The sequence below is a fragment of the Anopheles nili genome, chromosome 2 (assembly GCF_943737925.1).
Source record: "Anopheles nili chromosome 2, idAnoNiliSN_F5_01, whole genome shotgun sequence".
In the NCBI taxonomy this organism is placed as follows: Eukaryota; Metazoa; Arthropoda; class Insecta; order Diptera; family Culicidae; genus Anopheles; species Anopheles nili.
Genome location: NC_071291.1, coordinates 1,786,252 through 1,803,935, shown reverse-complemented (window position 1 = coordinate 1,803,935; position 17,684 = coordinate 1,786,252). Strand labels below are relative to the sequence as shown.

The window sequence follows — 17,684 nt, the reverse complement described above, 5'->3', positions numbered from 1 at the left end:
AATACCAGGCGTCTCCATGTTCCATAAAACACCAGGCGCCTCCATTTATCACAAAATACCAGGCGTCTCCATTTTTTTCACAATATAGCAGGCGTCTCCCCCATTTACCAACTTTTATTTTGGATTATTAAGGCTATTTCTCGTTTACACGATTCCCAAATTCTTGAAAATAACCCTAGCCAAACATGTTTGCAGCTATGACTGTTAACAGATAATAGATGAACTACAAATATGTATAGAGACCCTACATAGTCCCTACATAATCCAGCATACGTATATTGGTTCGTTCTAATGTGGGTCAATCCGCTTCAGGAGGAAAAACATAAAAATACTAGTACGGCTACTTTCCCTCGCGTTAGCAGAAGCCATGAGTAGAGCACGATATAAAAACACATAATCTTTATCCTGCTTTTTATATGCTTCCGTTAATTTTTTGCCATTATTAAGCTCTCGGGAACGAAACAGTATATGAAGTGCATAAGCGACGAGTTTCTCCCATAGCGTGTATCAGCTATTTTCATTACAATAATTGCCCAAAAAGAAAGAAAGCAAGAAGACCAACAAGAAGCAAACAACAGAAACATTGAAGCTCTACTCCTCCGAGCTCATGTCGACCTTCGATCAAGCCATCCTTCTGCATACTTATGATCGAATCGGGCTGATAATGCGCACATTCACACTGCACGAAGCGCGCGCCCAAAACGGACACTCTTATCTTCACATACAAACTCACACTCATGTGGAAGCAGACTTATTATCCTCCAGCGGGTTACCGATCTTCGTCACGCAATCGCACCATGAAGAATGGCTGTTCGTCAGCAAGAAACAGTATAGAAGGACAGGGGCCTTTCTTCGTTCGGAATCATGCTTGCGTATCGTTTTTGGAAGGTCAACGCGATAGCACTGACAAAACGTGCCTTTCCTGGTGGAACACACTGAAAGTTGTCTGTAGTTCGCTTTAATAAAACAATCAGCAAAATACGCTGAATGAAGTTTGAAGAATGGAATGTCGAACCAAGTTAGAGCCAACAGTTTGAATTCACATTATTTGAAGGAGGATCTCCTAGTAATAGAGAAAATATGTTAGTTAAAGTAAAACAGCGTTGGTCAACAGCTAATTACTATTCAACATTGTCTAGAAATTTAGAAAACAGCCCATTCATTAATAAGTTAGTAAAATCTCCAAAATAAGATTCTCCGCAAGCCCCGTTTTAATTTAAAATATATCCGAGTGAGAATATATAGTTGCTTGTTTTTCATTTCGCATCGTTTGCAGGGCAGTTTTTCATTGTTGCAGCCGTTTTCAGATTCATCCTTTTTTTTGCCTTCGCCGTATGTCGACGTGAACCGTAAGCCAAAAGCTAAAAATACACGCCACCATACCGCAATGACTCACGGTGTACACTATTATCAACACCAGCTCAGCATCTGCCTTCGCGGCACGACAATACGGTCACGGTATTGCTGAACCATCCGCAACCTCAACATCCATCCTTCCTACCAAGGAAAGGGTGTCAATTACAATCCACAACCATTCGTCGTCTGAAACACCACGCGCTCTCCGACCGATCGGTAAATACCTATCGTCGCGACTTCGTTACCTTATCACCCTCCGTTTGACTCCTAACAACACACTTTGGTGTGCCCATCGGCGATCTTCAAAAGAAAGGAAGCGACAGAAGATGAATGAGAACGAACCGCCAATCCTCTGGCACACACCGTCCATGGTGGACGCCGCGCGAGCACTCATATGCGCGGACCGTCGCGCAACTGTGCCATCATTCGCCACCATTTTGTCCCACTGATACCCACGACCGGGCAATCCACCTCTCAAAAGACCTCCGTGGAGCGGGCAAATGTAAACAACGCAGTCTATGTGCGGCCATGTCTCGCGTCGCTGTGTCCGTGCACGATTTTACTGGGGGAGTAATTGGAAAAAGCAGAGACACCTACTTGAGTATTTCCTCGTGCCAGTCCGGTTCCGTGGACGATGCTGCCCATTTGTCGTTGTCAATCGCTATCGATATCTGACTAAGACTCGGCTTCAAGTTTCTCACAGGCACGGCCATGGATATGCCGCTCATGCTAACGATTCGTCTCCACCACCGTGGAAGCTGGTCAAACATAAATAAATTTTTCACGAACGCTCACCAGCCACTCTACCACCACTACCGCCGCACGGAGGAACATCACCGATCGCGGGGATTCGAACACGTGTCGGGCCGGACCATGTCTTCCTTGATTTCCTCATAAATACATCACGCTCACACATGAACGCTCGGAACGGTGTACGACGAGGCTCATATACTGCCCCTCTAATGTGACACACTCACTTCAAACACTAACCTTGTTTTCCACCCGATTTTCTCGCTCTTTCACGTTGTCTTTATCTCTCTCTTCCTCTCGTGTGCACTTGGTCGCTTGGCCTGTTACACAGAGACCAAGATCGATAAGTCTGGGCCGCGTTCGCTACGGACGCCAGCTTCCCGATCAAAACCACACCACAGCTGCACCTTGAGCATCGCCTTGCGCCTTCCGCGTCGAGATCTTCATCAACACCTCGGTTGACACAGAGGTGCGAGATCCGACACCATCGAGCACCTCTCGGCAAAGCTAATGAAGTTGTCACTTTCAATTTTCGATTGCCTTTAGCAATTGATATGACAAAAATAATGTCGCAGCTATCACACATACTCCGCTACATCTGCTTTGTTGTTACTTGAGCACGGTAAGAATGCTATCAAGCGGCCTTCGGAGACCATCTGTCCCAAAGGGGGTAAACGAATCGAACACAATAGTAATCCTGCGAGTGTAAGGATAATATTCCTCTCCCAGAATGCGTGACATTTTCCGCGGGGACAAACTGACCCGGTAACATTGGACGTTGCAGTGATCGTACACGAATTTGCGCACTCGAACCACTCGTCGTTCGGTGCTTGACAAATGAAACGTCAAACGGAGCGAATCAGGAGCAATGTTCGGGAAGCCACTATACGATCCCGTTGGCGCTTGCTATGACACTGTGATGGGATGGATCCTCACAGCAAGATAACACATTGCCGATCGAGACAGCTATAGTACGAACGTATAAGTGTGTGCGAACCGAAACTAACCAGTCGTACACTCAAATTTAGCCAACGACGCTAAAATTCTAAACGACAAAGTATCACTCCTGGTCTAGGAATCTATCTATGGCTTTTGTATTCGAAAATGTCACCTTTTCAAGAAATGGTTAAACTATGAAAGTGTGAATTGGCGTGTTTTCAATAGCGTGTTATCTAGGAAAAAACATTGCAACAGTGCAATACTAAATCTACACGTTTTGAAATACATATTAATTGTTTATAGTATAGTTCTTTTGTATTATGGTCACTCAAACATATTGAAGCGAATTTACGATGCTTGATAAAGATGAAAAAATGTGACTTCCAACACGAAGTCTATGAGATGCCGTATCTGCGGCAGTATGTGTGTTTTAATTGTGTGATAAAAATAACATATAGCACCCTTGCCTTCGCAGCTGTGCCCCATTGTGATGCCTGCCATCCTGACTGTTTCATAAAGTGGATGATTTTTTTTCAACAACTTGCATGTGTACTACACTCACACACGGTGTCGAAATACAGATATATTTCGCTCGCGGGGTTTTGTGGCGTCACCGTTAAAATTAAAACATCATCCTGTGCAACGCTCACCTTACACTGAACCAGGTGCCCTTCATCCTATAGCTGGCACTGCACGAAATTTCCGTCTCCCGCTATTGATTACGCCGTGCTATTCCGTTTCAACTTGCACCGATTCCAAGGATCGCTTATTATCCCACTCGATCGAGAGTTACTGCGTGTCCATGTGCCACTCAAACGGCTTTCACTACTGCCGGTGAGCCCCGGCGGAGTACCGACCTCAATAATTGAGCTATCAATATTCAGTCCCTGTACGCCGCGGACAGTGCTTAACAGAAACGAGAAGCCCTCGCAGGTTAGAGCAAAAGCGTGACACATCTACACATCTCATGCTACGCATACCACACATGAGCTTTGCTGTACTCACCGATACATCCGAAATTAGCACCGGGGACTGGCCTTTCGTCACCAGCGTCAACCGGTCGTGCGGAAAATTAAATCGTTGAATATTTTAGTACATGCATATTCGCTCATAGTACTTGCTCGCTCGAGAGTCCGTGCGCAAGAAAGCGCCACGACCGATCACGGACCGCTGAGCAACAATCCTGGCAAAATGAGCGTCCCATTGTCGCTGATTCGATAGCACAGGCGAAAGCTGTCGTACAGAGGAAATACGATAACTCACAGTACGTCTAGCTTGAACTGAGCTTGAAGCAGAGAGCTAGAACTAGGAATCGAGAGAAATCATTTGGACGCCTCAATGCGACCCATCAAACAGGTGCTGGCCAGTGGAACAGACTCTTTTCAAAGCGCGTGTCAGCGTGATCCGGCAATTATTACAGAATTCTGACCTGATGACGACGAGAACGAAAACTGACAGCTCACGTTCTGCGTCCACGTTCAAGATCGATCGATTATTGTTTTGCTTTCCACCGAGCTGAAAAGTAAGAGAGCACGCGATGTTCTCCATCTGCAGGAGATAGAGTTGGTGCGGATGAGCTCTTTTGCACGGCTCGTTCTCGTCGAAACGCGCCCGCCCTTGTCGACAGTGAAGATTCATGAATAAAATATCTACTTCCGCTGTTTATGCCTTGGCTTGCCTTCCAAAATGGAATGCTGTGTGGGGTGAGATGCCGTGTTTTTTTGCCGACGCTTGTCATAAATCAACAATGCGCGAGCACATCCCGGGAGCGCTGGTGTGCCAATTAACACAAGAAGCGGTCACTAGGCGTCACGGCCAGACAGAGAGCACAGTCTATCTCACAGCTCTACTCCTCAAACAGCAATCATCGCTCCGCGCGGCTCGTGTCATTTGCATTTTTGACCGTCTTTACTGAAATTACTTGAATTCACAAGTTCGGCTCAATTCGCAAGACATAGACAAAAAAAAATCACTCTTCTTCGGAATCTTGGCACGTGATTTGACGTTTATGTGATTCCTGTCAAGAAGCCGATGCCATCCTCAGAAACGACTAGTACATTCAATGACTGTGCTCGTAATGCTCCAAGAATGTAGCAAAGGTTTTAGAAACACGTGTTAAATTATCTCTAACGCGCGCAAGAATATGACACTGTAATAACCACGTTTACTACCAGGCGCCTCCATGGCATCCAGCTTCAATTAACCTAAGCAAACGAACGTGCGTACTTCAATCAACGAAGCAATAAAGCCATAAGAAAATGTTTTATGTGCAGTCATAAACGCTTTCAAATGACACAACATTCCTTCTCAATTCTGTCTATTTTACCAAACAAACTTAGTACAGATTAGACAAATAAAAAACAGACTGACCCTCAGCATTGTACGAGCGGTTTAAAATCCCTGCCAAAATACTACACTTGAGCTGTATAGCCGTATATTTTCGGCAACTGTGCAAAATAAAAAAGCGATGTCTCGACGTACTCTTACACTTTATAAACGATGTTTTCTGTCAGCGATTTGAGCAAAATCTGTCGAACCAACGTCATCATCCGCTTTGCGCTTGGTTCATTTTCTGCTGATGTTGCTAAAGTTCCCTCCCGCTTCGCGGAAATGGGAAGATTTGTGTTCATCACCTCACAATCCATACCCACCGTGGCTCAAAAACCTCCAACCGGCTCGGAAACCAATTAATTGCCCACGGACCTATGTGCCTTCCACAAATTATGTCAACAAACACCACTGCGCAGCGGCGTTGTCTCACCTGTAGAAAGACAGAGACGAGAAAGACGCATTATTTAGAAAACACATAAACATTGCCGCAGTAGCAGTAGAATCTGAAACTAGGCATGGAAAAAATGAGCACAAAATTGTCTTGTTATCAGCAGGGGTTGCCTCGGGTTGTCGTAGCCGTACAGGCCTATAATTAGTGCGATAATTTTCTTTTAAACGGCATCAACCGGTAGCCGGTTCTTCCCATCCGGTTAAGACGTTATGTATGCCGGCTCAGACGCAAGGCTTAGGAAGGTTTGCTTAACGACGGGAAGACCCGTGGGGACACCGCGCTAGACAAACGTTTGCTTTTCCGAACCCATTTTTCGGTCCATTCGGTAGATCCAGAACCGTAAAACCAGGCTTACTGTGTCCCACACTATTACTACTGTGTGAGCCCGTATCTGTGTGTACGACCGGGTTCACGTTTCTGGTAGTGTTTAAGCTGAAGCTGTGTGACACGGGTGTCGCCGTGTACACCGAAATTGTAAACATTATTCAGCCTCCCTCTCAACTGCCATTCGACGTTCGCCGGTAGCAGTTAGAGGCCGCTAATGACACACATTATTTGCTGTGGAGTAAAGCAATCGTAAAGTAATGAACATTTTGTAACAATTTCCAGTGTGAACCGTAGGCGAATGGAAATCCCAATTGACACTCATATATCGCATCCCACCTTCACACGTCGGTCGAGTAGGTTCTTTGCCATCGCAGCAACCGCAAGAAACGCCTGTTGGCTTATTTGAAGCACCCCTCGCGATCCGAACGCATGGTCTCCCGGGATAGATACATTTATGTGTGTTTTTGACACATCAATTTCGGTTGTTTTTAACCGTTGCAATCGCCACCATGCTTTGCTTTTTTTGTGCAGTGCAGAATCGGACTTCACATGGACGAGGACCACACGAAGGAGAGCACGATACGCTAAATGACGCCACTAGTGGAGCCGAGAGGCGTGTGCTGAGCGCGAGAATGGTGCACATAATGCTCTAGTGGGCAGATTTAATTTTAGATCTGGGTGCTCGCCGGCCACGACCGGCCAAGCGAAAGCGGGCCAGCCCGACGAAATCGGTCCACTATTATTGCCGCCACCCACTGGCACACTGCCCGGTCTCCGATCCCGTCTTTCCGGAGCTTAATGAATTAATTACTTCATCAAAATCTAATTCACCGATGCCGTCGGCAATCTTTGCGGCAGCTCTTGTCCGGATTCGCGACTCGTTGAAAGGCGCCTCAGTGGAGATCGATACCTCACGGCCCATTCAATCCAGCGCCGGTTTTGGAGCCGCGTTGTCGCCGGTCGTCGTGACGTTTGGGTAATTTTGTGCTCCATCTGTCAACCCGGAGGCGTTTGATGCAGTTTGCCCACAATCTGCGCGGCTCGTCAACGCTAGTGGCACGATCGGTGATCAGTTGACGGCTCTACAGTGCACGAGTGATGGAATAATTGACACCTCCAACGATCGCGCTACGGGTTGTCGTTCGGTACCGTCGCCCTAGATTAAAATGCAAAAAAGCAGACGAAAAAGGCCGCAAGATCGCGCGACGGCTGGTGTTCGCTCACCAATCGATCAATCGATCGGTCGCGTGAGTACCGTTTCGCGCTAGGGCAAAGTGGGTCTCGCTTACAGCCGAATAATTAAACGGCAAATCACGCACACTCGACGTTACACTACGATCGACGCGCGAATCGAGGCCACGGTGCGCGCAGTGCGTGAGAGCCGTCAGATCGAGAGCTTACGGCGAGATTGATCATCTTATTATGACACTCTCTCCCTCTCGCTCTGGCCCACATGGTCTCCATGTCTCCTATCTATCGTTTCTTACTACGGCTCATCAGTGATCCTCGATCGAATGCTTTTACAACAGCCTGAAAGCCAGTCGGTAAATCAGGCTGATAATGTTCGTTCCAAGTGAAGGTGAGCGAACCAGAGGCGTTGAGAGATTTGCGCATCTCTTTTCTGAGTGCGGCTAGAAACGCGATGGCGGCCACCACACACAGAGGCGCTCTCACGCACCGCGGAAAAGCTCTCGCGAATTCGAAACCGGTTGAGAGAGCGCTATCCGGCGCTCTTGCTCTCGCGCTCACGACCAGCTGACACAGGCGCGAAGATAGCTCGATCCATACACTGGCCGCCATCAGTGAGACAGTGCAAATTATTCTCCCGTAGTGTACCGCAACCGCTAGTAGGCCGTGCGGTGTTCGTTTGTTTAAGACGCGCTACGTTACGTTTTATTACTACTTCACTTTAAGTTTCGTTGGCTGTTGTCCATCGTTCCGTGTTTTAATGCGTAGTGTGTAAAGTCGTTCGGTTCGTCCAAGTATCGCTTAAGTCGTTGTTTTTTTTATTGTGCAGCTTTTTGTATCACACACCACTTAAAGAGGCTACTAGCCCACCGTGCCCCCATCCTCACCATCCCCGGCAGTCGTGCGCTGGTCGCCCATTTTTACTTATTTAACGCCCATTTAACCGTATTTGGATTGTATCGTATTTTTGCGCCACGAAAAGCACGTGCGAAAGTAGTTGTGCGGCTGTAAGGTGTGCTCGCGTGTGGCATCCTTCGTTTACTTCTTCACCATCGCAAGCCATCATCACCATCATCGCCATCGTCCGGCGTCGTTGTCGCGTACTTCAACCCGTCTGTCCCCTGAAGGTGCGTTAAGGTGCATATTTACATTGGTGACAATTTACCGTCGCGCGGCACCGCGTGTCCAACCACTGCATACCGCTTCTACTACTTCAGCTCGCTTGGCCACGCCGGAGTTTGCCACCTGTTGCTGGCAGTGGCGCGCGGTGCTCGGTACATGTTTGGCCTACCGGCTCCGATCGATGCCTGCCGCCATGTCGTTCGTTGCCGCAGCACGATCGTGTGTCTTGTGACCGACGAGAACGAGGGACTTTAGAAACTTATTTTTATTTTTCTCGCCCCTCCCCGGACCGACCCAGGGCACCAAATTGGGGAGATGGTAATTTACGGCGATGCTCCGTGTCGACGACTTGACCGAGGTCAGGACACACTTTGACGCGTTCGAATGCGCGCAAGATTAGACTTATTCTTTGACAGCCGATTAGTAGCTTCCCGATCTGCAGAATTGAACAGTAGGCCGTAAACGTACACCCAGTCGTGTGTCGATTGCCGCCCAAAGCTTTCACCTGCGCCGCCCATATTGGCGGTACGAATATGCATTTTTGTCGCCGTCACCGTCGTTGGGTGCACGAAACAAAGCCTAAAGGCGCACGAATCCCACGGGGTTTTTTCCCACGCTTTCGAACCCACTAATCCCCACGACGATTGTAAACCATTTGATGGGGTTGCGTTCGCTGTGAGGACATTTTTTTTCCTCTCTGACGCCTGGCCCCCAAAATCTCCCGACAGGATGAAGGCGAAACCCGTGGGAGTCCGTTCATGGCGTGCGGAATCGTGGTAATGGTTGATTGAAAGCGGAACCTAAACGACATTGACAGCGGCGTGCCGTGCGCCGTTCGTGTGCCGAACTCGGTACTCCTGCCAGCAGTGTCCGGCCGGTCTGGCCCGGTGGTGGCAAACACAGTTCGACCATATTTTATTCAACCACCCCAGTCCCAACCCCGTCCCTGTTCACGTCCTCGTCACCTCCCCAGCTACTGCTGCCACCGTTTCGCTGTCTCCGTTTTCCATCCATCAATCTTTCCTGCGCCTCCTCAGCCCCGTTGGCACGCCGTCCTCCTTCGTGTTAACAACATCGGCTCACCCACCGCCGTGGATATTCGCCTTTGACAGCCAACTAAACAATCATGCCAAAAATACGACGTTACGATGCCCGCACGGCGCGCTCACGCCCTCCGTCATGTCTTGTGGCCGGGTACGTCGATCGTCGGTGCTGTGGTAGCCGAGCTGCGCTGACCGTGGTGCAGGAGCACGCGCCAAAAAACAGCACGCACAAACAACATCGCCAAGAAAACGAAGCAAACTGGGGTGGGGAGACTGTTGGCCACAATCTGCGAGGACCTCCCGTTGTCTTTGCGCCATATTTTTCCATCGTCGGCAGGACAAGCCGACTGCTAACGCTGGCCCCTAAGCGCTGGTACGATAAATGCGGTTGTACCAAGTGACAGTAGCTGCGAATGATCGCGAGCCAAAATCAAGAGTGTCGGCTACATCCCCTCCCGGGCCAGGTGTTTACTCGAGAGCGCGATGTTTCCGTTTCACTTCGAAAAGCAGAGTATAGCCCAAGCAAGCAATTATTCTTTGGTGGCAATCTGCGACCACGGTTGGGTTAAGCACACTTAGTAAGCACTTTCTTACTAGGCCCGTACATCAGAGTAATAGGCGGAAGAAAAAGAAATAAGCTGCCAGTTTCAGAACCCGAAACATTCTTTTGCCCCTGTAGATACGAGCAACTATCGCTATTCAGGTGTCAGGAGTCAGGTGGCACAAGATTCGTCGAGTCTTTTTTGTTGTTGTTTTCATTTTTCACATCATGTAAGCATGATCACAAGCAACAGAACACGTGGTGTGAAATGGAATGCCTCTAAACCACCGGATCACCGGTCATATGTCTGATTGCGATCTTGCACCTCTGTTCTCGTGATAATCCTTCCGCCTAGTAGCGTAGATTCGTTGTACGGATGCCATCGGTTTACAAATGTCAACAAAGGACTTTCTCAGCCGCCATAGCGAACGCGACAAACACTGCAAACGCTATTATCTTTCACCAACTGGATTCTAAATTACATATGCTAACATACAGCAGATTGCTAAATTGTACTGTGCACCTCCATTCGAACCAGATGCGGAACAATGTGATTGTGTGTGTGGTTGGAGTTTAGAAAAAAACATCAAACATACATCGTCTAGTAAAACGTGCGCTAGTCAACACCAGCGCGCTAACCTATCGAAACCCAAACATGTTTGTTTATTTGAACCAGACCGTTTGTAAAGCTAGCTAGTCGAAAGGCCTTTTATACTTCTCACAACGAACACGAACGATTGATAATAATCCAAACGATGATCGATTGATTAGAAACATGAAGCATGTTTGAAGACTATTTTATTTTCCTCTTCAATGTTATCCTGCGGCACTAACAAGAGCACGTTTGTTCTTTTTCTTTTCTTCATTTTAGAGAATCTCACCACAAACAGTTCATCGGTCTGTCGCAAGAAGTTAGAAGCAAACCCGAGCAAGAAGTTTCGGCTGAGCCGAATCGGTTACAACACTAGAAGGAAGCCCACATTCGCGAAGGAATTTCTGGGAGTTTTAACACAGTTTTCACAAACTACTGTGAGAACAGAAGCGAAGCGTAGTGTAACCAAACATAGTAAAACAATTTCAAAGCTCGGAATTGTGCTTGGCAGAAAGCTTCCGCCGGAAGTCTATCGCAGGCAGTAGCAAAAGAAGAACAACCTGCAGAAGCACTTAAACGGGAGCAAGATAGAGAGAGAGAGAGAGAGAGAGAGAGAGAGAGAGAGAAGCGTCTTAAATCAAGTAAATTCTGCAAAGAGTTGCGATTACTTAACTAGTTTTTAAAGCATAGGGTGTTGTGCGTTCGTATGTTTGTCCGTATTAGCCTCTGAGTTTTTGGCGAAGGTTGATCCATCGGTTGGCTAGCGTGGTAGTAGACTAGGCTAGTGGCATATAGTATTTAGTAGCGTCAGGTTAAAGCAAGTCAGTGCAAGAGAGGAAGAAAACATCAACAAGTAGTAGCATCCGAAGAGCTAGCCAGGTACCAGAAGAGAATCGAAAAGAATCGAAGAAGGGAAACATCGAGAGACAGATTAATTAAAATGTCTTCGAATCAGCAAACAGCAAGCCAACAATCATCCGCAAATGCATCACAGCAACAGCAGTCGTCGGCATCGGCAGGTGGCGGCGGCGGCGGCGGCTCCGGAAATGATCGCGTGATCGACAGTGTGCTCTTTCCGCCGAAACACAAACTGACTATTTCGGAAGTGTTTGACTCACATACGGGCAAGCCGCGCCCGGATGTACTCAAGCAACACTTCATCCTCGAGGGTCGGATCGAGGAGAACGCGGCCCTCCGGATTATCCAGGAGGGCGCAGCGATCCTGAAGGCCGAGAGCACCATGATCGACATTGAGGCCCCGGTGACCGTGTGCGGCGACATCCACGGGCAGTTCTACGATCTGATGAAGCTGTTCGAGATCGGCGGCTCGCCGGCGTCGACCAAATATCTCTTCCTCGGCGACTACGTCGATCGCGGTTACTTCAGCATAGAGTGCGTCCTGTATCTGTGGGCGCTGAAGCTGTGCTACCCAACGACCCTGTTTCTGCTGCGCGGCAACCACGAGTGTCGGCATCTGACAGAATATTTTACCTTTAAGCAGGAGTGTAAGATTAAGTACTCGGAGCGTGTGTACGACGCGTGCATGGACGCGTTTGACTGTCTGCCGCTGGCGGCGCTCATGAATCAGCAATTCCTCTGTGTTCACGGCGGCCTGTCGCCCGAGATCCAGGAGCTGGACGACATTCGGAAGTTGGACCGATTCAAGGAGCCGCCCGCGTTTGGCCCCATGTGCGACCTGCTCTGGTCCGATCCGCTCGAAGACTTCGGCAACGAGAAGAACTCGGACTTCTACTCGCACAACACGGTGCGCGGGTGTTCGTACTTCTACAGCTACAAGGCATGCTGTGATTTCCTGCAGAACAACAAGCTGCTCTCCATCATCCGGGCGCACGAGGCGCAGGACGCCGGCTATCGCATGTACCGGAAAAGCTCGACCACCGGGTTTCCCTCGCTGATCACCATCTTCTCCGCGCCGAACTATCTCGACGTGTACAACAACAAGGCGGCCGTGCTGAAGTACGAGAACAACGTGATGAACATCCGGCAGTTCAACTGTTCACCCCACCCGTACTGGCTTCCGAACTTCATGGACGTCTTCACCTGGTCGCTGCCTTTCGTCGGCGAGAAGGTAACCGAGATGCTGGTCAACGTACTTAACATCTGCTCGGACGACGAGCTGATCTGCGAGGGCGACGACACGCTCGAGGAGGCGAACGCGCGTAAGGAGGTGATCCGCAACAAGATCCGCGCCATCGGCAAGATGGCCCGCGTCTTCTCGGTGCTCCGCGAGGAGTCGGAATCGGTGCTGCAGCTGAAGGGACTGACGCCGACCGGTGCGCTCCCGCTCGGAGCCCTATCCGGAGGCAAGCAATCGCTGCACAACGCGTTGCAGGGCTTCTCGCCGAACCACAAGATCACCTCGTTCGCCGAAGCTAAGGGACTGGATGCGATCAACGAGCGGATGCCTCCGCGGCGCGACACGACACCCACGCCTAGCGATGAGAAACCGATATCACTAGCGGCACCCAAGTAATCATATTTCTAATTAATGCTAATAATACAATACACTTACTATTAATAAAGGGATGATATCGGTGAAACAACAAAAAGCAACAAAAGAAAACAACAAAACCTGCAAAGCAAAAAATATTGAAAAACCCGCGATAACCCGCGAATGAAGACGGAGGCCCAGTTAAATGCAGCAAGAAGCAACACAAGCAGATGAAACAAATATTTACGCTATTAAAAGTTGAATTAATTCAGGCAAACACTGCTGCAGCAGCATGAATCGAGCAACATAGTTGAGGAAAGACAAGTGATCGATCGTACTTCGGGATAGGGGACATATGTTAAAGAATACGTCGCAGTCACGAGAGCAGGAAGACTTAGTAGCTGCAGATGTGCCTGTGCGAGTGGCCAAAGACACTGAACAGAGCACCACCGCATACGAGTGGCATAGGACAGGATAGCTAAAGAAACACGTCCCTTTCCCTTCCAACAAATTTATCGTTTATCGAAAGAATTAACACAAGATTCTCTCGTTAACGGGCCCCTTGTTCGGTAAGCTTATCACAATGCAATATTTAACCAGCATCGAGAGCATTCGCCTGAGGCGCACCAGTAACAGATGAACAGATGGCAATGTCCTCGAAAAGAAAAACAAAACAAAAACAAGTACACATAAAAGAACTAACATGTAAGCCCACACCCTTCCGACAAACAGAGCATCATAGGTGATCAACACCGTTGGCCGTGTTTTAAGCAGTAAATGCAGACCCGCACATAAGGGATATAACAACAAGCAAACGATTGGAAATAGGTCATACCCCGAAGACTCATTCCTCACCCGTGCACACAAGCGTAGATGGTTAAGATTTGTTGCCATTTTCATCGTGATTGCATCGCTTCCCCCAATGTTCTCGCTTTCTTCTCGAGCGCGCGTCAGTTGCATTTGCTCCTTACCGTGTCTCTGCTGCGTCAAGTTTCTGCCGATCGTACCCGCGCTTCGTCGGTTATACATAGCAAAAGTAAGGCTGGCTAACATTATTGAATCGTCCTTCATACTCCAATCACACTGCACGGTGTGCCAGTAGTAGGAAAAATAAGTACAACAACCGAGCGCGTACTTAGAACATGCATACCGCCTATCGCAATCAAACAGAGTCAGAATACAATCGTCCTTAAACATCCGTTTCACTACGAAAACAAGTTTTACAGCTTATAATATTGCCATCGATTTCAATCTAATAAAACCACTTTCCCATTTTAAATTACGCAAAAACTCACTGATTTCAATAGCAGTGCGAGGATACTTCGCGCTTTCGCAGCTAGTGCTTTCAACTGTACCTCTATCGTTCTTTTCGATGATGGAAATCATGAACGAGTTCATCCTTCGACATCGCCTGTGTACTCGAATCATTTCCTCCGTTTGACGAGCGAATCACTCGCAACAAAGTAACAACAAGCATACACAGACATACAATCGAAATATATGAGCTCTATCACTTCGGTTTCAACTCTAGTTCTTACCCTAAATAGATGCATTCTAGCGCCAGGGTATTTTATTTGCACTTAATAATGATTCACGGTCCACTAGATCGATGTTTTGAACGATTTTGATCACTTCCACGATCGGTAGTTACAAAATATTTGCGATTGGGAGTTCAAGGAGACAATTCTACATGTAAAATTTAAAACATGAGAACAGAGCTAGCAAAGCGATACAGTCTTTCAGGGAATGCAGAAGCTGAAACGTACGAGTCAGATGGAATCTCATTTCAGCTATAATTCCCTGAATGTTTACCACTAACACTACCCACGCATGAGATCAGCAATCGCGTGGGTTTGTCCATGATCAGTGATGGAGAGCTATCTTACATTTGTATCATTTTTCTACTCCTGCTGGTCTAGTGCAAAATGATTGTTTTACATTTACGTCCTTCGATTGATATCTCCTTTTCGAAAAGAGTTAATTCATTGCAATCTTCGTATACGAACGCGCAAGGCTTACGGACAGACATGCAGCAACAAGACTGTTCGTGTTCGTGTAGAACAAGAAGCAGAAGTTTGAACAAAGGCAAAAACACAACAGTACCCAAGAAACTGAACAGCGAGGAGGCAAGGGGAAGCGAACGTAAGGACTACACACTACATACTATCTGATAAATAAATAGCAAAAGCAAAAGATACACAGTTTGAAAATAAGTGTAAAATTGATTAATTGATAAGTAATATAATTTAATTGATTATTAGACAAATACACGAACAGCTCGATTAAACGTCAAAGAAATGCACCGAATAACAAACGGAGCGTTGTTTAAGAAGATAACATACACGGGCAAAACATTGATTACCGCTGATGTTGCAGATGCAACTCGAGAAAAAAAGCGACAGTCGCTTCATGGAGTAATAAAAGAATGTTGATCATACACAAATGAGCAAGAACCGCAAACAAAACGGGATGAGAGATAAATATTGGCCGATACCATTCGAAGATAGAGATTCGATGATACACGCAGGTAAAAGTAAATCACATCGTAAGACATTATGTGGAAGGGCACGCGTACGTACATCCCCGATCGTTTATGGTCGTTTATGCAAAATCAAATACAGTTATCACAAGTGTAAAACAAACTTATGGCATTGGTATCGATTATTCCCTGTTTGCATGTTTTTAACGGTGGAACGACCAAAATCTGCACGTCGTACTCACACGCACATGCGGTTGCAGATGAGAGTAGCTTAAAAAAGGTCAGCATTACTTAACGATCATTTGAGCGCATTTTGAATCTAAGCAAGTGTTTGTCTTCAAACCACAAACAACCTTCCTTCTCATCTGAGAAATGTAGCACATTTTCTTTCCAATACGCATCGACGAGTACTACTAGCACTTGGAATGCTGGTTACGCTCATGTGCTCAGAACTACTTCCATCAACGCCTCTGAGCAAGTCAATAACGCGCCTTTCATAAGCACATTATTGCCTCTGCTTGGTTTCGTCATCTTCAGGCACCAGTTGCTTGAAGGTTGATTTTCAAACGACGAGAGATGGCATACAAAATTGAATAAACGTTAAAATATCGATAAGAAACTATTCTTCAGCAAGTACGCAATAACGCTAATAACAAAAGCAAAAAACATGTTTCAACTATTAAAAAATCAACAGAAAAAAAAACACTTTAAACTACTGTGTTACGCGATCTTATGTCATTGACGAGAAAAGAAATTTTTGTCTACATCCATTTTTACTGCTATTGAGGAAGTTTAAAGCAACGGTAAAATAAAAAAAAAATCTAAAATCTGTTCACCTATTCTAAACACAGCTATTTATATTATAAACATTTTATTTCATTTTTGTTTGTCTCTTTGTCTAATTATTCTGTATTTTACACATATTACTTTTAAGCCGTTTTGATCTGCCAATGTGTTGATTGTTCGTTTTCATTGTTCACTTATATGGTTTAATAATCAATTCTGTCTGCAAGGTCTTCGTCCATTTTTTCTTTCGCTTTTTATCTTCCTCTCTCTTTTTCTCTTGCTCTCTCTCTCTCTCTCTCTCTCTCTCTCTCTCTTTGTCTCTCGCGCTCGCTATCTGGCCCTACATTTTTTCCAGCAAACTTTTTTGTTTTTTCTCGCTCCCTGCATTACTTTCTTGCTGGCTTCTTCCTTACACACTTCTTTGATTTTAATTGAAGCTACAACTGCAAATTTTGTATGCTATCCCTATGGCTTAGCATTTTTTTAACCGGAACGTTAACATGAAATAATAATCCTGCCATCAGCACGATGTACTATAAAAACCAAAAAATGAATCTTTCATCCTAGTCCGAAACTAATACCTTGCCAAAGAACTATTCTTCGATCACTTGTCTTTGTTCTATTGAAATCTGCGTGTAACACTCAAGATCATTGAAAGTAGACAATTTCAAAACGTCACTAAACTTAACTCTCGATCACGCGCTAGTAAGCAAATGAAGAAAGAAAAAATGTTAGAACAAAATTGAGAAGCCAAGAAAGAAATTTCAAAAGCACTCAATTAACTCTCGTGACCGGAGCAACAAACTATTTGTAAACAAATTAAGTAAGCAAACCAGAATTTAAGGATGATAACAAATTATCTTGTGCAGTGTGTACTTTTTAGGTGTAGTATTTCTTTCTACTATTTTCTTATTGATATGAACCAAGAGAATGAACCAAGATACAGAAAAACACAACAAATATTATATAAATTAATATTTGCTTCACATTTGTTGTAAAAGGTACGAGGATTAACGCGGGACTGGTAGTATTATAAAGGTGTTACTGTACATGCGCAAGACATTATTATCTTTCACTAAGTTCGAGTCATGCGTCGTATGAATTAAGAGAGCAAAAAGATCTCTGAAACCAGAGACATGTGTATGCCTGACCATGAGACAATGAACAAAAGTAACACAAATGTAACACACAAGAAACTATGATTAAATCGATATTAGAAAAAAATGAACTAAAAGGAATAAACGACTATCGAGTACATAAAACGCATGGCACATGCTACTGCTCTAACGCGACGAGAACTCTCGAAAAGATAAAGATTTAATAGAAA

The 17,684-nt window shown here is 46.2% G+C and overlaps 2 protein-coding genes across 2 annotated transcripts in view; one reads left to right on the top strand and one right to left on the bottom strand.

The window, feature by feature from the left end:
* LOC128730589 (G protein-activated inward rectifier potassium channel 3-like) overlaps positions 1 to 17,684 on the bottom strand; it is a 53,897-nt gene that overhangs the window by 31,076 nt on the left and 5,137 nt on the right. The window lies entirely within an intron of this gene.
* On the top strand, positions 8,402 to 16,548 carry LOC128730590 (serine/threonine-protein phosphatase 2B catalytic subunit 3-like). The gene is made up of 2 exons (XM_053823663.1): positions 8,402 to 8,469; positions 10,920 to 16,548. The coding sequence occupies exon 2, from the start codon at positions 11,581 to 11,583 to the stop codon at positions 13,132 to 13,134; it is 1,554 nt and encodes a 517-aa protein (XP_053679638.1). The 5' UTR covers positions 8,402 to 8,469; positions 10,920 to 11,580; the 3' UTR covers positions 13,135 to 16,548.